We start from the raw sequence: 25782 nt of genomic DNA, 5'->3' as shown, positions 1-25782 counted from the left end.
AAGCAGAAAATAGCACTGTGGCAAGACTCAAATAAAGGATCCAATAAGAGAAGTGGAGAGAGTATACATATAATTGTGAATATAGAAACCATAGTCATCTCACACACTGACACATCTTCCCTGGGCTTTTACACACATTAGCTGATCCAATTCACACAATGGTCTTGGGTGGTACAGGGAACAGCAATCATGGCCATGACATCTCACTGAAGAGGAAAGGTTCAGATATGTCAACCCCATAACTACTAAGTGTCAAGGGCTGTAACACAAACTCAGGGTTAGGATTCTAAATCCAGCCAGAATGTTTGGTTCCATACTTCCTAGAGACATCTCCTTCCTGAGTTAAAGACAAACAGATTTACAATGACTTCATACACCTGGCTTCTGCTACTCACACCTACTATGTGAATCATCTCTCCACCTTGTTTGTATGCAAAGAATCAAAATTCAAGACCCAATTCTTTGGTAAATGCTCCTCTGCTAACCTTCCTCTCTGTGAAGTATCCTTTAGCCTTCCTCTGGCACTGGCTAGTCTCTGTTATTCCTTCACTGTAAGCTTCCTTGATCAGGCTACATCCCAGGTATTTGCACAATGCACTCTTCCACAAGATAGCAAATCAAGTCATATTCATTATTGTATCTCACAGAGCTTCCCACAATGGTTGCACATAAAACATGCTCAGTAAATATTTGACTCTTCTGAGTAGTGTAAGCTTGAATTCACGGGCATTGGTGGCGCACGCCTTTAATCCCAGCACTCGGGAGGCAGAGGCAGGCAGATCTCTGTGAGTTCAAGACCAGCCTGGTCTACAAGAGCTAGTTCCAGTACAGCCTCCAAAGCCACAGAGAAACCCTATCTTGAAAAAAAAACCAAAAAAAAAATTATCAAAAAGGAGTACAAATTGAAAGTGCTACCATATAGTAAGAGACACAAAGTTAAAATGCTTGTTCCCATTATACTACGTCACCCTGCAAAGTCCTCAATGACATGACACATCAGGAAAATAATCAACAGATACTTTATCAAAAAAATAACACTATAAGGCAAATATTTATAAATGTAAGGGAATGAAATTGGAAGACATTAATATAAACACATTATTTTCTAAAATAAATGTAGGCCTTCATGCTTAAATTATAACTCCAGTTTCCAATAGAGTTTCAAATATAAATAGGAAATTCACTGTTTCCCAATTTGAAAACAAGTCTTAGAAGAGAAACTCACAAATGCCCAAAGAAGAGAAAGCCTACATCAGGAGCAGCTTATAAAACATTTCCTGTCCTTTCCAGAGTTGTAGAATACCTTTCTATCACTCAAAAATGGGAGGAATTATCTCCACTGAGAAAGTAAATTATATCAACTGCAAATAGCAAGTGAAACTCACCAGAATTAAGAGGAGGAACTGGTCACTTCAAAACTGATGTATGTTAGGTTTTTCTTCCCTTCCTTTTAAAATTAATATGCTGTATTTCAAGACTGAGGAGCAAACAGAAAAATTCCCTGTAACCAAAAAATTCAAATGGATTCCTAAGTAAAGATACCAGGTAACATTTCCATTATGCTGGCTTACCCAAACTCCACACAAAACATTTAATAGCTCTGTTTATTGATACAGAAAAACCCTTCTATGGATACAAGGGCCATCTTTTGAAAAGTGTTACTTTTAAAATTTTATAAAAAGAGCAAGTCTATTTCATGAAAATTCAATTCCAGGGGGTGGGAGGGAGGAAGAGGCAGAGACTATAACATTCCCCTTGAGCAGAGGGTTATTACCAATTGGCATAATAGCTTTTTTAAAGGACTCACACATGTCTATCCATCCATGTGCAGTAACCAGAGCTGCTAGGACAGTGTCAGCTGAAGGCTCTGTACCCAGGAGACAATCTGCTCTCAAACTGCACCTGAGCCTCCGCTTGGCTCTAATGCATGTCAACAAGTTCAGCTAGGAGCTGCTCTTCCTTTCTTTGCTACTCTGGACTAAAGTGTGTGGTGATATAGTATTTATGATCTAATAAAGCCACTGAGGATCAAAACACAAAACAGCCAAGTCAATAGATCTTACCTCTACCAAGCTGAAATGTCAATCCTGTCCCCACCAAATCCTCAGAGGCAAAAGCTCTGGGAATTCTTGTCTCCTGATCCTTATATTACTTTCTCCACCCAGCCATATCCTCCTGTCTCCAGCTCCCTAGTGTTGGGATTAAAGGTGTGTAATCCCAGGTGCTGAGATCAAAGGTGTGACCTGTTACTCTTCACTATTGTGTAGGCCAGGATGGCCCTGAACTCAGAGACATCTATCTGTGTGTCTCCTGAGCCCTGGGATTAAAGTTGTGTGGCACCACTGCCTAGCCTCTACAAATAACTAGTGTGTCTGGCTTTGCTTTCTGATACTTCAGGCAAACTTTATTAAATCATAAATAATGTATCACCGCAGTAGTGACAGTGCTCGGTTGCCACACATGTTTTAACAAACTTCCAAATCTCTTAATGGCATATTTGGGATGAAACATGATTCAGGAAATACCTTGAAGCCAGGCAAAGCAATTGATATTTCCACAGGGAGTTCTAGAGAAGACTTGGCAACAAGTCTCTTTCACTATAAAATACAACTATGGACACTATCATCTTAAAAAAAATATTTATGGACATTCCTGAAGACATGGTATAAGATGGATCATCACAAGAACCTTTTATCTAGTTATCAGAAACATAACCAACTTATCTCCATTCTTCTCCTGTTCAGGCCTCAAACTCTGTTATCATTAATTAATCACTCAGTTGTTTGACTTTCCCTACCCATACATACCTCTCAACCTATCCTAAAACCTGTCAGTTCTTAAGTTCAATGTTGCCAATCTAAGTCTCTATCATCTCTCTAGAACATGGGCAACAGACTCAAAAAGGTCTTCCTGCCCATTTTCATCTACTCGCAACTCAGGGGTCAGAATAAGCTAGTAAACGCAAGTCACACTGCATCAATTCCCCTCCATAACCCTTCTAAGCCTTCACACTTCGATCAGAGACAAAGGCCTAACAATGATGCAGAGGCCCTGCCAGATATATTACCCTCACTCCGCCCCACTCAGCCTTTCAACCTCATCCAGTAACTCTCCCTCTCAGCCTCTTTGCTATTCCTTGACATACCAGGTATACAGCAAATGCTCCCCAAGATCTCCATAAGGAGTCCCTCACTTCCTGTAGTTGTTACTACTCAGTTACCTTCTGGAGCCATGTTATGAAGAATTTCCACTCTCATTCCCAAATTTATATCCCTCATATTTTTCTGCCTCTTTAGCACTTACCACTTATTGAGCATGCCACAAAGACTGTCTTATTTAATGTCATTATATCCTCCCCAATGGAATGAAAGCTCTATGAAGGCAGAGAATTTTCCCTTATTTGCTCATTGTTATATACCCAACATGTATAACACCAACCACACAGTAGATACTCAATACATATTTGTTGAATAAATAAATCTTGATGTCATAAAATTCAAATTATATTTATCTGATGAATTTAATAAGAATTTCCCCAGTCCAGACCCCCAAAAAGATTAGACCATTGTACAATAAACAATACATAATCATTGCTACAATTTTTGACATTAACTTTCAACTCCAAAAAACCTTTTACCCACTTCTGTCAGGCCAATGTAATGCCACAATTACTGCACATCCTACTTGCAGTGGCTCTGTCCTAGCAGGCCAGCCTGCAGAGCATTAAACCAAAGTGTGAAAGACCTTGGAGAGAGACCTTTAACTCTACAAAAAAGGACCTGCAACAGGATAGATGACTTAGAAGCTCACTGCCTATTTTAAATACCTGTGTTACCAAAAGGTTGTTTGAAACTTTCTGTAACTTACAAGTGTGATACCTACATATGTTGTAAGGTGAGGTCTTACTCAACAAGATATCCCTATCTTATAACTGAAGAACTAAGACCTTAAATGCTTTAAACAATATAAAACTGCAAGTCAGTAGAAGATTCAGATACCTGCCTAGGCACTATCTCTGTCATCCTTTATATTACACTAGGACTATCGCTCTTTATTCCAGAGCATCTCTAAAAGCTTTATCACACTCAGAAAAATCCCTGTACCCTCTTAGCTGCCTGGCTTGTGACAGTAGGGTTTTGTGTAGCTTCTTTCAGTCTTAAGGGTCTTAGCACAATAGGGAGAAATAATGAGAGCTCTTTGTAATATTTCCTGGACAATTCTATGTGACATACAAAAAAGCTTTTACTGCCATATATTACAAAATAGGATTTATTATGACATATTGATATATGTATATAAAACACTTTAATCACATTCACCCTTTATTAACCACTCTTGCCCCCCAACCCTTACATTGGTCCCCTTATTCCTCCCAAATAGCTCTGCCTTGGTGTGTGTGGAGGGGGGGGTGTATGTCTAGATTATGAATATGAGAGAAATCATTTAGTCTTTCCATGTCTAGTTTATTTCCAATAATGCAACAATCTCCAATTCCCTTTCATTATGTACACATAGTTAACACCAAGCCATGGATAGTGACACACACCGTTAATACCAGTACTCAGAAGGTAGAGGCAGGCAGATCTTTGTAATTCAAGGTCACCCTGGTCTACATTGAGAATTCCATGTCAGCCAGGGCACACAGAGAGACCTTGTCTCAAAAAAATATATATATATATACACATGCCACATCCATACAAGGTTTCTCAGGAGAAATAAAGACAGACAGATGACAAATAGACAGAAAGCTGAGGTCAGGGCTCTGAGCTGGAGAAAAATGCAGCCCCGTCCCCACCCAATGAAGATCACCATGTTTATTAAATAGAATTGAACAGAGGCAGGAATTATTGCATACACCTTGTCTTAGTTACCTTTTTATTGCTGTGATAAAACACCATGACCAAGGCAACTTATAAAAGAAAGCTTTTAATTTTGGACTCATGATTACAATGGGTTAAAATCTGTATTAAGCCAGGGTTCTCTAGAGGAACAAAACTGATAGAAACAACGTGTGTGTGTGTGTGTGTGTGTGTGTGTGTGTGTGTGTGTGTGTGTGTGTGTGTGTGTGTGTGTGTGTGTGTGTGTGTGTGTCAGAATGGCGTACAGGCTGTGGTCCAGCTAGTATAATAATGACTGTTTACCAACAGAAGGACCAGTTGTTCAGTACACAAGGATGGATGTCTCAGCTGGTCTTCAGTATACACTGGAATCCCAAAGAAACAGGCTCTAATGTCAGTGAAGGAATTGACTTGCCAGCAAGAGGGAGGGCAAGCAGGAAATGGAAGACAACTTCCTTCTTCCATGTTCTTTTATTTTTTTGTTTGTTTGTTTGTTTGTTTGTTTGTTTTTCAAGACAGGATTTCTCTGTGGCTTTGGAGGCTGTCCTGGAACTAGCTCTTGTAGACCAGGCTGGTCTCAAACTCACAGAGATCTGCCTGCCTCTGCCTCCCGAGTGCTGGGATTAAAAGCATGCGCCACCACCGCCCAACTTCCATGTTCTTTAATACCAGCAGAAAGTGTGGCCAAAATTAAAGGTAGATCTTGCCACATCAAAGATCTGGATTAAATGTGAATCTTCCCACTTCAAATGATTTAATTAAGAAAAAAAAAAAAAAAACCCTTCACAGATGTACTCAGCCTAGCTGCTTGGGTTTTAGTTAATTCCAGATGTTGTCAAGTTGACAAGAATAGCCAGCACAGAGTCCATGGCCATCATGGTGAGGAGTACGGTGGCAGGTAAGCAGGTAGCCAGGCACTGGAAAGTAGCTGAGAGCTCATATCTCAAGCCACAAACATGAGGCAGAGAGAGCTAACTGGGTATGGTGAGTGTTTCTGAAACCTCAAAGCCTATCCCCAGTGATACACCTCCTCCTCCAATAAGTCTACACATCCTAATCCTTTCCAAACAATTTCACCAACTGGGGACCAAACATTCAAATATGCAAGCCTATGAAAGCCATTCTCATTCAAACCACCACACAGCTGAACAAGGAAGTGGGGTTATTTTCATACAAACAAGAAATCTGGATTTATGGGATACAGCTGGATCAATAAGACAGGTTTAGCTAATGAACAATGAACGTAGAAGCAGTCTCTATAAGGGAGCAGGCTGTAAACATCTGAGGGGAGAAAGCTATGGTGGACATTTCCTGCATTTATCAACACTACATTCAGTTCACTGAGGAAGGCCTTGCCATTTCCCTCTGAGCCTTACCCCAGAGAAAGGCAGGCTTTGCCATTCTTCCATGGATCTGGAGCTCTGGGGTCCATGACATGGTCAGACCCATGTCAACAGCACACATTCACTCAGAAATTCACTCACTCAGTGCTTTCTCCATACTCTACAAATAGCATATTTCCTTTAGTCTTCATCTCTTAATGGACACCAAGGCTGATTACACAGCTTGGCTATGATGGCTGATGCTACAATAACCGTGGATGTACTAGTATCTCTACAGGTAGCTGACCCAGATGCCTTTAAGTATATACTCAGAAGTGCTATAGTTTGCATCACACCACAGTTCTCTTTAGTTTTTTCAGAAACATCCTTAACTGGCTTCTATAGTAACTGGACTAATTTGAAATTCTTTTACCCCTGAATCCTCTCTTGTTGTTTCATTATCTGATACTGGCCATAAGCATTTTCAATAACACAACATGGAATTCCAACATAATTCTGACTTCCATTTATCAGATAAATGAGGAATTTTTATTCATTTATTGGCCATTATCTTCCTCTTTGGGGAACTGTCTATTATAGTCACTTGTTGATTTACTGAATGGATTATTTGTTCTTTAAAAAAATTCTTTATGCAGTCTGGACATTATTCCTCTTTCAAATAAACACTTGGCAAAAAGACCTCTCACATCATATAGGCTGTTTCTTTACTGTGGTAATTGTCCCCTCTGCTATGCACAAGCTCCAAAGTTTTATTGATTATTGTGTGTGTGTTCGGTGTGTGTGCATGTGTCAGTGTATGTACATTCATATATGTAGGGTTCAGAAGCCAAATCTGGAGTTGGTTCTTTAAAAATATAGAATTCTTCAAGAATTGTGTGTCATCCTTATGCTAGGGTCGTGCTAATCTCTGGATTGTTTCAATTTTAGAATGTAAGAGATGCCAAAGTGGGTACACACAGGTTTTTCATTTGATGCAATTTTGTCAATTCTTGCCATTATTAAAATTTTGGAGCCTATTTAGAATATCATTGCATGTTCTTATATGTTCATTTTCCTTGTGTTACACTCTAATAGTTTCAAATTTTCAGTTCCTACATCAAAGACTTTTTTTTTGTCGTTGTTGTTGTTGTTTTTTTGAGAGATGGTTTCTCTGTGAAACAGTCCTGGCTGTCCTGGAACTCACTCTGTATACCTCAAATTCACAGAGATCCGCCTGACTCTGCCTCCTGAGCACTGGGATTAAAGGTGTGCGCCACCACTGCCCCGAGAGACTTTCAACTATTTTGAATTGCCTTTTTTTGCAGGGTGAGAGATAAGGATCTAATGTTGGTTGTCTATATGTGGATATTCTGTTTTCCTAGAATGTCTATCTAATGTATATGTATAGCATCTTTCTAAAGCATAAAGTGGTTAATTATCCTTGGTTGCTTCCCAGAACTTGAAAGACCCTGCTGTTGAAAACACCACAAACAGGGCTTGAGGAACCAAGCTCATACTGACCTGGAAACCTCCTCCCTGAGGGTTAGCTGTCCCAGTTCCAGAAGGTGCTGTGAAAGCTACCAGTGAAGTGATGGATGTTCTACCCAGCATAAAGCCTATAACCCACAACAGACAGCCCAACAAGATGTCCCCAATGGTACAACAATGGCACTAACAACTGTCTAATTAGACTTAAGCAAGACAAGAGGAAACTCATGCCTGGTCCTGTAAATCTAGCCAAGAACTCATGGCTCCATAGAGAAATCATTGACCCTAGAGAATAACTTACAACTGCCATTTCTCTAAATCAGTTCCAAATACTTATGCTTCCACTCAAAGATAAATGTAGCTCTCATTACTCATAGAAGCTTCTTTTTTGCAGCAGAGGCTACTAATGAGATACACTGGAGGTGCAAATGCAAACAGTAAGGGATTATAGGGTGCACAACCCAATTGGTACATCTAAAACACAACCCCTATCCCTAAAGCTCAGTGAACATCAGGAAAAAGGAACTGGAAAGATTTATGAGCCAGGGGCTAGAGAGATAGCTTAGCAGTTCAGAGCAGATACTGTGCTTACAGAGGACACAAATATAATTCCTAATACACATCAGGAGGCTCACAAGCTCATTTTGTTCTAGTTCGGGTTTTTGTCAAACTGACAAAACCTATGGTCATCTGAGAAGAGGAAATCACAACTGAGAAAATGCCTCCTGTAACAAAGCCTGTAGGCCATTTCTTGATTAATGATTGATGAGTTAGGGACCATTCCACTGTGGGTGTTGCTGCCCCTGGGCAGGTGGTCCTGGGGTGTATGAGAAAGTGAACTGAGCAAGCCAGTAAGCAGCACTCCTCCACAACCTCTTCATCAGTTCCTACCTCCAGGTTCCTGCCCTGACTTCCTGGATTATGCACTACAAACTTTAAGATGAAATAAACCTTTCTGTCCTCAAATCACGTTTGCTTATGGTGCTTATCACAGTAATAGAAACCCTAAGACACACCTATAACTCCAGTTCTAAGGGATTCAAAGCCCTCTTCTGGCCTCCAGAAGCACTGCACTCACATGCACACAACACACACACACACACACACACACACACACACACACACACCACACCTCTTTTTTTAAAGAGCCAGGTCTGGGTGACCTACTGCAAAATAGTATCTTCTAGACATCACAGGGATGCTATATTCATTAAATCTTAACAATATGGTTACCTGTACAAGACCTAAACAGTGACCACACCAGTCATCATGACAACATGGATAGTGGAAAACTTCACAAGGCATCACCCCTAGATGAGCTACAAGCAATCAATACCTGATGAAAGAGGAAGAATCCTTTTCTCCAGGGACAAAGCCTTTTAGAGGTTATTCAGTCTTAAGTAATCAGCTCTAAAATACATTTACATATGGGCAATATTGACTGGAATCTCAGGAGGGTGTGTGTGTGTGTGTGTGTGTGTGAGAGAGAGAGAGAGAGAGAGAGAGAGAGAGAGAGAGAGAGAGAGAGAGAGAGAGTTCATGAATTTGAGGGAGAGGTGGGAACACAGAAGGAGTCAGAAGGAGAGGTATGATAGGAATTATTTGGTATATTCATATATGAAAATCTCATTTTTTTTAAAGAATAAGAGAGTTGTATGGATGTTTTCATTCCATGGTCTGACTATATGTTTCTATATATACCATACTATTTTGGTTACTGTGGCCCTGTAAAATACATTCAAGTCAAGTTTTGTGATACTTTTAGTATAGCTCCTTTTCCTAAGAACTGTTTGGCTCTTCATGGTGTTTTGTGCTTCTGTATGAATTTTAGGATTCTTTTACTATTTCCATGAAGGATGCCATTGGAATATTAGTGTGGAATGACATTGAATCTATACACCACTTTAAGTAATATGATTACTTTAACAATATTAATTCTGCTAATCCATGAATGTGGGAGGGCTTTCCATTTTCTATTGTTTGTAATTTCTTTCCTTGGTATTTAAAACAAATTCATTTTAGAGGTCTTTGACTTCTTTGGTTAAGTTTATTCCTAGTTAGTTAGGGTTTTTGTTTTGTGGACATTGTAAGTAGAAATGTTTTCCTGATTTCTTTCTCAACATATTCATTGTTGGTATATAGAAAAGCTAATCAATTTTTATATATTGATTGTCTATCCTGCAATTCTTCTGAGAGGGCTTATCAGATCTAAGAACCTCCTTGTCAGAGTGTTTAGACTATACTGACAAATACTCCTTCCCTATTTGCATCCCTTTCATCTTTCTATTGCCTTGTTTCTCTGGCTAAGAAATCAAGCACTATAATAAATAGCAGAAGAAGAAGTGGAATTCCCTTTATTGTTCCTCATTTTAGAAGAAATGTTTTCAGGTTCTAACACTGAATATAATGTTGGCAATAAGTTTGTGATATACAGGCTTTATTATATTGAGATATGATCCTTTAATACACAGTTCCTACAAGGACTTGTCATGAAGGGTTTTAAGCTTTGTTAAAGGCTTTCTCCTGTATTTGCTGAGGTATTCATGTAATCTATTATATTCACTGATTTATATATGCTGAACCATATTTACATCCCTACAAAAAACATGATTGTGGAATAGAACCTTTTCAATGTATTGTTCCCTTATTTTGGCAAGTATTTCACTGAGAATTTTATATTTATGATCATCAGAGATACCAACCTATAGCTTTCTTCTTACTATAGCTGTGGTAATTTGAATGTAATTGGTTCTCATATACTCATAGAGGGACACTACTAGGAGGTATGGCTTTGCTGGAGTAAGTATGGCCTTCTTGGAAGAAGCAAGTCACTATGGAGGTGAGCTTTGAGGATTCATATATGCTCAAGCCATGCCCAGTGTCTCAGGCTACTTCCTGTTGCCTGCAGGTCAAGATGTAGGGCTCTCAGCTTCTTCACCAGCACCATGTCTGCCTGCATGACGCCATGTTGCACCATGATAATGGACTAAACCTCTGAAAATATAAGTCACCCCAATTAAATGTTTTTCATTTATAAGAGTTGCCATGGTCATGGCGTCTCTTCACAGCAAAAAAAAAAAAAAAAAACCCTAACTAAAACTAAACTAATGTCTGTATCCAGCTTTAATGTCAGGATAATGCTGGCACTGCACAATGAATCTAGAAATATTCCTTCCCTTTCTACTTTATGGAATAGTTTGAGGAGCTTTGGTGTTAGCTCATCCCTAAAGAGTCTAGCAGAGAGTCTAGCTAGTTGTGGGCTTTTCACTAGAGACTCTTCATAACTGCTTCATTCTCACTGATCATTGTAGATTAATTCTTGTTGCTTACAACTTCTAGATACAATTTTAGTAGGTCATGTGTCTTAAGAATTTGCCCATTCCTTCTAGATTTTCTAGCTTATTGGACTGCTAAGTTTCCAAAATATTATGTAATAATATTCTGAATTTCCATGATACCACTTTAATGTCCCCACACACACACACACTTTTAGCTCTAATTTCATTAATTTGGACCTTCTCTTTCTTTTGGTTACTTTGGCTAGCAGTCCGTTGATCCTGTTTCTCTCTTCAAAGAACCACCTCTTTGTTCCATTGATCTTTTGTATTTTCTTTTACTCTCCATTTCATTAATTTTAGCCCTGATCCTTATTTCTTTCCACATACTAATTTGGGGCTTGGCTTGTACTTATTTTTGTAAGACCTTAAGGTTTATCATTAAGTAATTTATTTGAGTTTTCTCTGATTTTTAATGTAAGCACAGATAGCTATAAACTTCCCTTTTAGAAATGCCTTGGCTGTATCCCAAAGGTTCTAACAACTTGTGTTTTCATTTTCATTTGATTCTAGGAATTTTCAGATTTCCTTCCTGATTTCTTAAGTAACTCACTGGTCATTTAAAAGAATATTGTTCAATCTCTACGTATTGTAGTTTCTATGGTTTCTCTTGCTGTTGACTTCTAGTTTATTCCATATGACATGATAAAATCAATTATTTTGATTCTTTTTCTTTGTTAAGACTTGCTTTAAGACCTTAAAATAGGGTGTATTTTTGACAAAGTATTATAGACTGTTGAAAATAATGTATATTCCACATTTATTGGATAGAAGGTTCTACAGATATTTCATAAGTCTATCTGACCTATGGTGAAATTTAACTTTGATTTTTTTATTTATCTGGATAATCAATGTATTAATGAGAATAGAGTATTGAAGCCATTATTGTTATTGCATCTGAACCTATTTGTACATTTATGTCCCATACTGTTTGTTTTATGAAATTTGATACACCAACATCTGGAGTATATATTTTCAATTGTTACATCTTCTTAATGGATTGTTTGCTTTAAAATACACAATGATCTTTTAATTTTGGCTTGCTATCTGCTTTGTCAGATATAAGCATACTATTCCTGATTTATTTTGAATTCCATTGTTTAGAATGCCATTTTCTGTGTTTTTGGAATTTCTGTGTTTTTGATTAAGAGAGGTGAGTTTTTGTAGACAACAAACACCTAGGTTTTGTTTTGTTTTAAATCCGTACAACCAGTCTGCATCTTTTAGTTGAAAAGTTATGACCATTTTGGTTTATTATTAGGTGGCATTCCTAGCACCCCACTGATGAGAAGGAAGGTCAAAAGGGACAGATCCCTGGAAGTCTGAAGGCCAGCCTGCCAATATGAAGTACCAGGCCAATGAGAGGACCATCCCACACAAAAACTCAGATGACACCCGAGTTTGTCCTCTGACCTCCACTTACATGTGTACCCTCATTCACTTGTACCCCACTCATGAATGGGTGTACACACACAGAAAGAGAGGGGGCAAAGAGAGTCAGAAACACACACACACACACACACACACACACACACACACACACACACACACACACATCTAGCTAAAATAACTCCTCAACCTTAGTCTCCATCCCTGACATTCTTTCTTGTACCTAGTCTATTATATTAGATGCTTCCTAATGAGTTTTGAAATTTAACTTAATGACTTTTCATTTCCAGGATTATAGTGTTATTGTTATTTTTCACAAGCTCTCTATCTCTTTTTGTTGTTTTTCATCCAAGTTCTTGAATTTCTAGGCCATCCTGGAACTCACTCTGTAGACCAGGCTGGTTTCAAACTCATAGAGATCCATCTGCCTCTGCCTCCCAAGTGCTAGAATTAAAGGTGGGCACCACCACCACCCAGCTTCTCAAGGTCTTAAATTTACTTTTTACCCATTCATCTGTTTATCTGAATCCTTTCTAAGGTCACTGATGATTTCTTTCCATATTTTAAATTTATTATTTTACATACATGAGTCTTTTGCCCATATATATGTCTGTTTACTATGTACATGCCTGGTACCAGTAGAGGCCAGAAAAGGGCATAAGACTGCCTGGAACTAGAGTTAACAGACAATTGTGAGCTAGCATGTAGGTGCTGGGAATTGAACCCATGTCCTCTGTAAGAGCAGCCAGTGCTCTTGACTGCTGCACCATCTCTCCAACCTCACTGATATTTCAAGGAATATTTTTCAATTCTTTGGCATTTCAACCATTTTTGTACTTTTGGATTCAACTACTGAAGGGTTGTGAACTTTTGGAGAGGTCATACTGCTTTTCATATTTCTTGAGTTTCTAGGCTGTAATTTGTACATCTGTTGGAATAAATATCTCTTCTGGCATTATTCAGGGTTTTCTCAGCAGTTATCTCTGCTGAAAGATAAACCCCAATATACATAGTGAAGAGAAAAAGAACTGCTATTCCAGCAACACCACACAAACAAACCATATAAAGCCAACATCTACATCACTAATAACCATATAACATAGGATAAACTATGAAGTTAAAACTGATGGAAGTAAATGTAATAATAAGTAAATGAAAGAAGGCAAAGAAAGAATAAAGAGGTAAGACTCGTTGAAAGTAAAGAAAAAGAATGTGAGAAAAGGGAAAGAGAAAAAATAAGAGACAAAAATTCCATTAGAAAATAATATGGAAGCCAGGCCATGGTCGAACACACCTTTAATCACAGTACTCAGGAAGCAGAGTCAGGCCAATCTCTTGAGTTCAAGGCCAGCCTAGTCTACAAAGCAAGTTCCAAGACAGACGGGACTCTCCAAAAACAAACAAAAAGAAAAGAAATACGGAAATAAAATTAGATGAAGGTAGAAACAAAAATAAAACAAATCTTTGAAAATAAAAAAGCAATCATACAGCAAAAAGAAACAAGACTTTAAGTGGCAGAATCAGAGAAGTTTATTTCTAGGTCCTCTAATACTGGAATCTTCTGGATGAGGGTCAGGTAGTGAAATGGAGTTCAAGACTCTTATAGTTCCTGACATTCAGGTGGGTCCTAACTGTGGTCAATCAAGGGTTAGTTGTTAGCTTACGGGCTGTAATCACGGTAGAAGTTTGCATAACGGGAGCCACTGCTGACCCTGCAGACTCTGGGCCACACAGGTTCTCACTAAATCCAGAGCCACCTCTCCAACCCCCCAGGATATGTAACAAAGAGCAACAGATGTCCATGCTGAGTCTTCCAGGGCACTAAAGTGTGACAACAGTGAACAGAACATTAGGTTCTGCACAGGAAAGAGACTAGTGGGGGAACTGACACTCTGCCTGCCAGCTTCAGCCTGTTCAGATCCCATGTAGGAGGGAGTAGGCAGGGAAAATAGAAGGATTTTCTGGACCAGGGCACACAGCTCTTGGCCCTAACCTGGAACCACATGCAGAAAAGAAGAAATCCTAGAGACAACGCAATCCACCAGTTATGGGCTTAGAATTCCTAGCCACAGGTTGGGGATACAGACCATGGAGTCCTTTACACTGAGTCCTCTGCTAACTAAATTTCTCAGCCAGATCATGTTCAACTGCCCTGCCCAAATGTCTCCTGTGGCTGTCTCATACTGAGACACTATACCAGGGTGGACCCAGGCTCAGAGTTGTAACAGTCCTTGCTTTCAAGTTCCCAAGAAGCTGACTCTCAATAGGAGTTCTATTATTCAAGAATTTACATTAGTTTACTTAAATATTTAGAGTGTATTGTGTCCCTGTGTGTCTATATATATGTGTGTCTGTACTCCTGTGTGTTTCCGTGTGTGTGTGTGTGTGTGTGTGTGTGTGTGTGTGTGTGTGTGTGTGTGTGTGTGTGTGTGTGTGTGTGTGCGCGCGTGTGTATGTGTGTACACCACAGTGCACATGTGGAGGTCAGAGGACAACATGAAGGGCTGGTTCTTTTCTTCCCACAAGCAGGTTCTAGAGACTGAACTCAGGTCTGCAGGTTCAGCAGCATCTTTACCCACTGAGACATCTTCCTGGCTCTCAATAGGGTCCTTCCTAAGATGAGGCCTAGCTACCAAATTCTCAAATATAAGTAGCAACAAAATGGGTTTCCTCTCTAATGCCAGCCGACTATGCAAGGAGTCACTTTTACACCAAACCCCTCACTGTATTTAAAGCTTTCAAAAACTAAGGGTTTTCTGTGGAAGCTAAAAATGCCAGTGGGTTGCCACCAGTGCCGAACAGCTTCCTTTGTGGTTGTAGCTTCAGGTCCCCTTGTGGCTGGAAAGGTTTCCTACTTCTTCTGCATAATCTCTACTTTTCTGTGCTTTTCTGGATGTTCTATCATCTCTTTGTGATTGCCAGTGCTTTTTCTCTCTTCAGAATACAGTCTGTCATGTCTATGGCCATACCACCCGGAATGTGCATGATCTCATCTGATCTCAGAAGCTAAGCGGGGTCGGGCCTGGTTAGTACTTGGATGAGAGATCGCCTGAGAATGTAGTCTATCCTTTCTGAGTCTTCGAATCATGGCATGAAACAGAAAGCCTCTGATCTACTACCAACACCTATAAAATAGTTGTCTTTTTAAAGCAACTTATTGGCATATGTGTAAATAAGTCACTCCCATCAGGTTAAAGGTCTCAGCTGATATTTATAGGGTTTGTTTTCTGTCACGTGTGTCTGTGTGTGTGTGTGTGTGTGTGTGTGTGTGTGTGTGTGTGTGTGTGTGTGTGTGTGTGTGTGTGTAAGAGAGACAAAGAGGGGAGTGTGTCAGCCCTGCTCCATTTTCCTCAATATTATTAGTTCTCTATTGCCACAGCACCCTCTCTCTTCATAGAGAAGGGTGAAGGAGACAGACACAAGTAGTCCATATTACATTCATCCTCTTAGCTAACCCAGTAGAAGAAAAGAATCTCTCACTAAAGCACTCTGCACGAGCCCCAAGGTCAGGTTCTCTGGGACTGATATGGGTCTTGTCCATTCTTGCACCAGTCACCACAGCCAAGAATTAAACTAGATTAGACCAATGTTTCTTAAACCTTTTCCTCTTGCAATGTTTTTAAGTCAAGACATTTTTATGTGACACTAGGTTTATGGTATGAAAATAGATTTACAATTTACCAGTAAAATATCATAAAGCATTTTTCTTTTTCTGAGTTTTTTTTTTTTTTTTTTTTTTTTGAGACAGGATCTCACTCCATAGTCCAGGCTGACCTACAACTCACTATGTAGCTCAGGCTGCCTCAAACTTTCAATGATCAGCCTGCTTAAGCCTCCAGAGTGCTAGTATTACAAGCCTCTCATCACAGGTGACAAGAAATGTATTTTAAAACAATTCTCAGGTATTCATATAATTTTATCATTTATTAAAGCTTTAATAAAGTTTTGATAAGGGTACATTTATTTTATAGAAAGAATTACATCTTGGCTGAATATTTGATACTACAGGACATACTAATAAAATACATAAAAGTTCAACATTTTTCAGAGTTGATCGATTGATCAGATTGATCTTATAATTATCAATACCGAAAACACTACTTCTCAGTAACATGTATTATAAAATGATAAAAGTATGTTTAGGGACAATAAAAATTATTGGCAATTATGTACTAATCCCAAGCAAAATTCATTTAATATTTTTTGTGAAACTCAGCACCTCAAACAATTTTTTTAAATAAAACATCCAACCCAAAGATATACTATCTTTAACACTTCTATGCTGAGGAATGGCAGTAGGAAGATATTAAAAGTCTTCATTTTCTAATATTAAAACATTATGCTTCTAAAAAAGAGAAAACTTATTACATACAGATAAAAATGCAATTTATAATAAAGAGTAACCTCAAACTTGAGGCAAGCTGTTCCCAGCAGGGTTTACTACTGTGTGGCAAGATGGCACGTGCCACAAAGTTCAAATGATGTGCATTCAGAACCAAGCCCCATGATGTCATATGATGAAACACTAGTGGACACTGCCAGAAACACCTGACTTCATTGAGGAGCTTTTACTTAATTATTTGTTATTGTGGGTTCTAAAACACTTGACTTCGAACAGGTCTTGTGTAGCTCCCCCATTCATTTATGTGACCCTCTCTCAGTGGAGTGTGAACAATGTGTGCTCCTAGTAAAGAAGAAAGATCCAAGTCTCCTTAGAAATGATCAAACTAGTATTCTTTTTAAAGAAAATTCTCTGTGTTTGCATTACTGGAAGTCTACTGATAGGGCTGTAAAATGCTTGCTTGAATCAAATATTACTCCTTTCAGAATCACAACAATTTTTGGCACAGAATCGAAACAGGAATATAATACTACCCAGAAAAGAAAATAACCTAAATGTTTCAATAACTTGTCAACTAAAATAAGGATCATTTACATTTAAAGTTTTTACTTATGTAGGGACTTAACTAGTGTCTAACCTCAAATTTTCTCACTTTAAACCAACCTATAGCAAATGCATTCCACATCTCATAGATGCACTTCAATATCCTGGAACTCACTGAAAAATAAATTTAATCTGCAGACAATTTCTGAAAACGTTTGAAGGCAAGAGAGCAGTAGGCATTGAAACAAGAGCTATATTCCAGGTTGGGCATATTCCACAGGGTCAATCTCTACTGGGAGACTAAGAATAATTACCAGCTGTAGTGGGGCTAGGGTGATGGCTCAATCTGCAAAATGCCTGCCATGTAACCATATGCACATGAGTTTCATCCCTGGTCCCACTTAAAAAGGCTAGGCATGTGCATATGCCTATAGTCCCAGGGCTGGAAAGGACCTCACTGGCTGTCTAGCTTACCCTAATCAATGGGTCCCAGGTCCCAGTAAGAGACCCTGTCTCAAAAACCAAAACAAAACAACAAAGTGGGTAGCTCCTAGGTGATAAAGAACAGTGGTTGACTTCTGATCTACATACACACACAAATAATTATCTGGGATAGGGGTTTAGGAAAAATTCAAGAAAAGAGGGTATCACCAGGGACACAATGACCTATTTCATGTAGATGAGAGACAATGCATTACTGTAGCTACAGAAGAAACTAATAAGGAACCCTATCTACCAGGCACATCTACAGTAGCATTAAAAATAAAAAATAAATAATTAAATAAATATGACCACTTGGAGAAAATTAACAAGCAAGCAAAGTTTTCTACAAAGAAAACTTTAAAATTCTAAAGAAATTGAAGAAGGCACTAGAAAACAGAAAGACCTCCCATGCTCATGGATTGGTAGATTTGATTCTATGAAAATGGCCAACCTACCAAAAACAAAATACAGAGTCAATGCAGTTTAATCAAAATCTCCAAGCCAATCTTTACAGAACTATATATTAGACAATAAAATCCAGACTTCTCATGTCAGAGAAAGGAGATGTAAATGGGAAACTAGAACAAATAGAACAAAGTCTGTGGTGTTATTCTGGAACTGGAGATATTTCATCTACATAAATTTTAGTGCATGAGTAGAGAGAGGAGAGAGAGAGAGAGAGAGTTTACTGGTTCTTGTTCACTAAGAGAGCTTCATAGAACCTGCATTTCTTTGCTAAAAGGAAACAGGTTTCTTAGAAAAATGAGTAATTCCAATGAAAGCACTATGTAACAGATCTATTGCAATTTAAACTAAATAAATAATGGTAAGAAATTACCTCTCAACAAGTAATAAGAACAACCAATTATGGTTCTAAGAAGAAACATGATATGCTCTTTCTCAAAGAGCATCTCTACACAGAATCACACATGCTTCTTAGGACCTGTGAATCAAACATTTGCTTAATGTCCACTGTCACTTCCACACTTAGTGTCTCATGAGTCATGACAACATGAACAGCCATCTCTCTTTAAATAAGCCACCTAAAACCAACCAGGCAAAAGTGGTAGCATCTCAGCAAAGATCATTCCAGAGAAAACAATACACAACAGTCTCTGAAGCCAAAGGGGGTTTTTGTCCACTAAAGCTTGGTGTCCCAGTCATTGTTCAAGAAGACTTGAAGAACCTAACGCAAGTTCCTAAGAACTCTAACCTGATTCTCAAAATACACTTGTTTAATGAAGTTGCTTGGGTTTATAATATCTCTGTTATTTTTACTTCCTTAGGCCCTAAGAGTAGTATAGCATCACTACTTCATTGTATGAGGGGGGCTTTAAATCAGGGTGGCTGTGGAGGGAGGAAACAGGTCTTTAATAAGATATTTCCTTTTCCACCATGGATACTATATTTCTGAATGAATGCATAAAACCCAGTATTATATCCCACTCATATTTTACAGAAAGTCGTGTTTCATTTTAAACTGACAAGATTTCAAATATTCCCTAAAGGCTTTATATGTGTGTGTACTTCCACGATTCAATAACACGAACCACCGACTGTCACTTAGAAAGCTAGTCTCCCTAGCTCATATGAGGGAACCTACTTATAGGGCTTAACCATGAGGAAACTTGTAATTTAAAAAAGCAGTGTTCAAGAGAAAGATGTCGTTCAACAGAGCTTGGGTGGAGGGTTTTTTATTGGAGGAAAGTGAATAGGAAAAGGGGAGGGGGAGATCAGCATCTAGGCACAGGAGCAGTAGGGAGGGGAGAGAAGGAAGGAGGGGGAGAGAGAGGAAGAGCGGGAGGGAGAAAAGAGAGAGATGGGAAGTGGGTGAGGACCTTTTAAAAGGGAACATAGTGAATGTGCACAGGTGGTGCTCTTAGTGGCTGCAGCTGAGGGTGTATCCTGTAAGAACCCCAGGGCAGGCCAGTACAGATGCCTGAATACTAGCAGAAAATCTAGAAAAGAACTGAAGGAGAAACCTGGCCATGAGCTGTAAAATGCATCAGAACTGTATGTGCATACATGTTTGCAACAACATAAAAGCAAAAAGCTTATCTAGACTATGGTTCATGGCTTCAAGCTAAGACCTGCCTCAGATTTAGTAAATTACATTAACTAGAAGCTCTCCAGCTTCACTAGCTAAGTCTCCAGCCATGCATAAAGTTGCCCTTTTTTCATCATTTTCTGACTTCCTTTGCAAACAGCTAAGCCATGTACCAAATGGAAAGCTACTTTTCAACAAACTAGGGCAGGGAACAAAAGAAGAGTTTGGGACCACAAGTCACTGCACAGCCCTGAATGCTGACCTTAAAACCTTCTGGAGCCTGATCCCAAAGGAGTTATGCAAGCTCCTCCAAATTGTGCTGCAAGTTGGTCTACAATTTGGGTTGAGTTGGGCTGGGTTGGGTTGGTTAGTTTGAGACCAGGGTCTTATAATGTAAACTTGGCAGGCCTTCAACTCACAGAGACCCTCCTGCCTCTGCCTCCAGAGTGCCAGGGTTCAAAGTGTGCCACCACCACCAGGCTTCAATTTTTAATAAGCCATGTTACCTTTAAGATGATTTAGTAACATTTTTTAAACCAACAATTTGCTAAGAACACAGCTCAAGAAAAAAGTTCATATTGTTTTTATCATTTAAATCTGTCATCTTTCCCTACATTGATAGAAACAAAAAATGAGCTCAGTGTATGTTGACTCTACCCTGTAACCTTAGCTTATGCTGCTGCAAATATTCTGGAAATTAACCTGGGAAGAGATTTTTGTATACTAAGTATCAGCCAAGAACAAATTTTTACAGCTGACTTTTAAACTCTTTAAAATTACACTTTATAATGGAAATACTGACTGTTTTACCCTAAAAGCACTGTTATAATATTTCTAGCTTTTAAAAATACAAAACTATGAACTCAGTGCCAAAGATACAAGAATGAAAAATAAGTCATTAAATTACAAATTTACCTTTTTAAATAGGCATAAATAAAAAATATCATTATCACAGCCAGCAAATGGTTCAGTGGGTCAAAACTGCTCTTCCTGCCAAGCCTGATGACCTGGGACCCACACAGTAGAAAGAGAACCAACTCCTACAAGCTTTCCTCTGACCTCCACATGGGGTCTTCCACACACACACACACACACACACACACACGTATAATTTTTGAATTCACACACACTTTGTGGATCATAGATGTCCATATGCACTAACAGTTGCATTTTACTTTCCAAATTCTTAACCAGTAAGTCAGTATTTCAGTGAATGGAAGACTTACCCCACACACGTTTTGTCATCAATGTCTGACTTAACCCATATGCAGACCTATCCCAGTTCTTGCTTCAACACTCTGAGGAAGGGGTACACCATAAGTTCATACTGACTCAAAGAGCACAACAACCTGAGCCTTGGAAAACTTGCAACATAGGAAACCATTCTAGAAGCAGGTACTCAAACAAATAAACCAATGCAAGGACATCCCACTGGAGAACATAAAGTCAGGCACAGTGGATAATTGTGGCTATGTGAACTTTATCCCATACCTTCCATACTCTTCTAATTTGGTGTATTAGCTCTAATCAGAACAAGAGAGGGTTAGCTATTCTCAATACTCTCCATCACGGTCTTACATGGTATTCCACCAGCAACATGCACTTCAGCCTCTAGATTCTAGCAATTCCATGTTACCAAGAATCAGACACAGAACTAAGACCCGAAGAACTTGGGTACCAGCTTTGTGGCTCAGTACTTGGTTTGATGTCCTAATCTATCCCCTTTAAAAGAAGCTAGCAAGGCAAATCACTGTAACTCCAAGTTTAGTACTGTCTGAATTGCATAGTGAAAGCTTTCAGGGCTGAAATATGAAATGTAAGTAACAGGTTGATAAAAGAGCAATGATAGACTGTGAGTTTGCTGATGGGAAAGAACATCAAAATTTTGTAGTGAAATACAAAAAATACACTGTGCTCCAAAACTCCAAGACAAAGTGGGAAATACCTTTGAATTAATTGGTACAGGAGACTGCTTCCTGAACATTACACCAGTAACACAGACACTGAGGTCAACAATTGATAAATGGGACCTCCTGAAACTGAGAAGCTTCTGTAAAGCAAAGGACACAGTCAGCAAGACAAAACGGCAGCTGACAGACTAGGAAAAGATATTCACCAACCCCACATCTGACAGAGGGATGATCTCCAAAATATACAAAGAACTCAAGAAGCTAGTCTCCAAAACACCAAACAACCCAATTAAAAAGTGGGGTACAGAACTAAATAGACAATTCTCATTAGAGGAATCTAAAACGGCTGAAAGACACATAAGAAAGTGTTCAACATCCTTAGCCATCAGGGAAATGCAAATCAAAACAATTCTGAGATACCATTTTACTCCTGTCAGAATGGCTAAAATAAAAAACACCAATGACAGTTTATGCTGGAGAGGATGTGGAGAAAGGGGAACACTCCTCCACTGCTGGTGGGAGTGCAAATTGTACAGCCACTTTGGAAATCAGTATGGCGACTCCTCAAGAAAATGGGAATCAGTCTACCACAAGATCCAGCAATTCCACTCCCAGGCATATACCCAAAAGAAGCACATTCATACAACAAGGACATCTGTTCAACGATGTTCACTGCAGCACTATTTGGAATAGCCAGAAACTGGAAGCAGCCTAGATGCCCCTCAACTGAAGAATGGATAGAGAAAATGTGGTACATTTACACAATGAAGTACTACTCAGCAGAAAAAAAAAACAATGGAATGTTGAAATGTGCAGGAAAATGGATGAAACTAGAAGAAACCATTCTGTGTGAGGTAACCCAATCACAAAAAGAAAAACATGATATGTACTCACTCATATGTGGATTTTAAACATAGAGTAAAAGATTACCAGCCTACAATCCACACTGCCAGAGAAACTAGTAAACAAGGAGGACCCTAAAAGAGACAAACATTGTCCCCTGGAGAAGGGGAAAGGGTCTCGATCCCCTGAGAAAATTGAGAGCACAGGAAGAGGGGGGAGGGAGCTACGAGAATGAGAAGGGAATAAGAGGAAGAATGCAGAGGACATGAGGGAGCAGAAAGGGTGAGTCAGGTGTAGATTAGAAGAAAGGGTATGGGATAGGTAGGGTTTTAGTTGCGGGGGTGGAAGGGGAGGACGGGAGGGAGAAGGGAACTGGGATTGTCATACAAAACAATCTTGTTTCTAATTCAAATAAAAAATCTGAAAAAAAGAAATATGCTGTGCTCATGTTGATAACTGCAACTAAAACACAATTATAGGGGCTGGAGAGATGGCTCCATGGTTAAGAGTGCTGGCTGCTCTTCCAGAGGACCTGGGTTCAGTTCTTAGCACCTACATAGAAGCCCACAACTGTCTATAACTTAAGTTCCAGGGTATCTGATACCCTCATACATGCAGGCAAAATACCAATGTATATAAAATAAAAATAAATTATTAAAAACACAATTATAATTGTGGACTAATTAAAAGTAGTACAAAGGAATGCCACTAATTTTCCTCCTGTTTTAAATAACTTCAGTCAGTGTAACTCAGTTTTATTTGCATACAGAAAAATACACAAACCATAAGTGTCTCATATGATGAACTCTTACAAAGTAAACACACCAATATAACCATAAACAAGATGAAGAGACTGGCTCACCAAAATTCTAGATTTCTACCTTGCACAAAACTACCCAGCCACACCTGCACGGCTCCAGGTTTCTCCTAACCCTAAATACTTCTCCCTGCACACGCAGACAGACACATGTGTGTCCTCTCTATTTCAGCAAGAGAAATTAAAGATGGTTGCTTAAAGACCAAAGAGGGACAAAAAAGAATCTTGCTTTTTGTATTGATGGAGTCTCAACAACAAGGGGTATTAATGAAAAGCTTCTGGACAAAAAGGTTAACAATGGCCACTCCAACTGAGCTGCTTTCTGTAAGGTTATAGCCCTTCTCTTTGCCCAGAATTCTAAGTGCTAAAGAGAAGATGCATCTAAATTATTAATATGTTAGCTAAGTCAACGGTCTTTCTTTCACTCTGCAGAAGCCAGAACATCTGGTGACCCTGAGATAACACCAGAATGTGTTAACACATCTCCTTACTTTTGGACTCGTGAAACAACAAATAACACAACATGTGAAACTGCTGAGGTTTGAGTTTTTAAATGTACACATGCATGTGATAACCACAGAGGCCAGAAGAGGGTGTCATATCCACAGGTTCTAGACAGTTGTTAACCACCATGCACATGCTGGGAACTGAGCCTGGGACCTCGGCAAGAGCAGTCAGGGCTTTTAACTGGGAGCATGTTAATCTTTCCAGACCATGCTAAGAGGTTTGACTTGGCAGAAAGTACAGGAGCTATGCCTAAGAAGCCAGGTCCAGGAAGAAGACTACTCAGAACAAGGCCTTCCTGTCCACGGTCCTATTCCTCCCTTCCCTCCCTGTAATGACCGGTTGGACCATGAGTACCCTATAATGAAGCTGTGAGGACAACAGTCCCTCCATTTCATAAAATCAGCCCCTGAAGAATTTTCTTCCCATCAAATGGCAAGCAGCCAGAAGCTGGACAGGAAGGAACAAAGGAAAGTAAGGCAGAAGGTGAAATTACTCTTTATCAATTTCATCTCTAGAAATCAGTTAAGGGCTGCCATAAATTACTTAGATAATAAAGAGCTTATAAGCTGTTTTTTAAGGGGGATTAAATAATCCACTCAAAAACAGCTTGAAATTGACTTTTTTAGAATGAAAAGGTACAGAAATTAAGCTTACCTGGTCAACAGCATTTTGACATCACATACTCAAAATCCCCCTAAGCAAAACATAACTCCTCCGACCAGAAAGGGGTGGGGGCTTGTGAGGAAGCATGTGGTGATCCATCAATACTTGCAAAGGAACACACACATACTCACACACACTCACTCACACACTCACTCTCACACACACTCACTCACACACTCACTCTCACACACACTCACACACACACTCACACACCACACACACTCACTCACTCTCACACACACACTCACACACACATACTCACACACTCACTCACCACACACTCACTCACATGCACACTCACACACTCACACATCACACACACACACATACTCACACACTCACTCACTCTCACACTCTCACACACACACTCACACACACTCACACTCACTCACACACATACACACACACTCACTCACACACACCACACACACACACTCACTCACACACACACACACACACACACACACACACACACACACACACACACACTCACACTCACTCTCACACATCCCTAATGGTCTACCTTCTCACCACCAAATCAACAAACAGCTCTGCCCTTTCCCTTTCTAAATTCCTCTGCTGTCAACTGATTCAGAAGACATGTTTAAGCTTACAATTCCTGGCTTCCACTAGCTAACTACTTTTTTTCTTTATCGAAAAAGCTAGTGACATAATATAAGGGCCTCTGTGTGCACTGGCCTAAAAGCCCTTGCTCAATATTGCCTCCAAAGGCGTCAAATAAAAGTAAGATGGATCTTAGGAAAACAAAGGCTTTGAAAACAGGCCTCCATAGGTCCATTCACACCTACAAACGATGTAACTTTCTGTTGTGCTCTGTACCCCTCCATCATCTGGCTGCTTTGGTATCTTTTACAACATGCTTGGTAATAAACCATAGGTTTCATCCTTGGCACTACATAAAACCAGGCATGAAAGTACATACCTGTAATCCCAGAACTCCAGGCAGAGACAAGGTTATCCTTGGCTACACAGCAAGTTTGGGGAAGGAAAGATGGAAGGGTGGAAGGAAGGAAGGGAGGCAGAGAGGGGAAGGAAAGGAAAAGAAAGGAAGAAAACAGAATAATTTATATTTTATATTCAAAGTGGAAAGTTATATCTAGTTCCCATTTACAAACACCTAGAAAATCTGACTGAACTTCTGCTGTTTTCCCATCAATGACACTTTGTTCTTTTAAAAAAATATTCTGCTTCAAAAGATCACAAAATTTAGTGAATTCACCATATGCTCTTTCTT

The 25782-nt window shown here is 39.3% G+C and overlaps 1 protein-coding gene and 1 pseudogene across 4 annotated transcripts in view; both read right to left on the bottom strand.

Moving 5' to 3' along the window:
• Nucleotides 1-25782, bottom strand: part of Dis3l2 (DIS3 like 3'-5' exoribonuclease 2) — a 306233-nt gene that overhangs the window by 209074 nt on the left and 71377 nt on the right. For 3 of the 4 annotated variants that reach the window (XM_035441100.1, XM_035441098.1, XM_035441099.1), the window contains exon 6: nt 25471-25512. The exons of the other annotated variant lie outside the window; for it this stretch is intronic. In XM_035441100.1, the coding sequence (XP_035296991.1) occupies nt 25471-25512 (42 nt within the window). The remainder of the gene's footprint in view (nt 1-25470; nt 25513-25782) is intronic. 4 annotated transcript variants of the gene reach the window in all.
• Nucleotides 7030-7126, bottom strand: LOC113833656 (annotated as a pseudogene).

Source organism: Cricetulus griseus, chromosome 2, assembly GCF_003668045.3.
Source record: "Cricetulus griseus strain 17A/GY chromosome 2, alternate assembly CriGri-PICRH-1.0, whole genome shotgun sequence".
Taxonomy (NCBI): domain Eukaryota; kingdom Metazoa; phylum Chordata; class Mammalia; order Rodentia; family Cricetidae; genus Cricetulus; species Cricetulus griseus.
The sequence above is the reverse complement of the archived record's forward strand: the minus strand, read 5'-3'. Positions and strand labels throughout refer to the sequence as shown.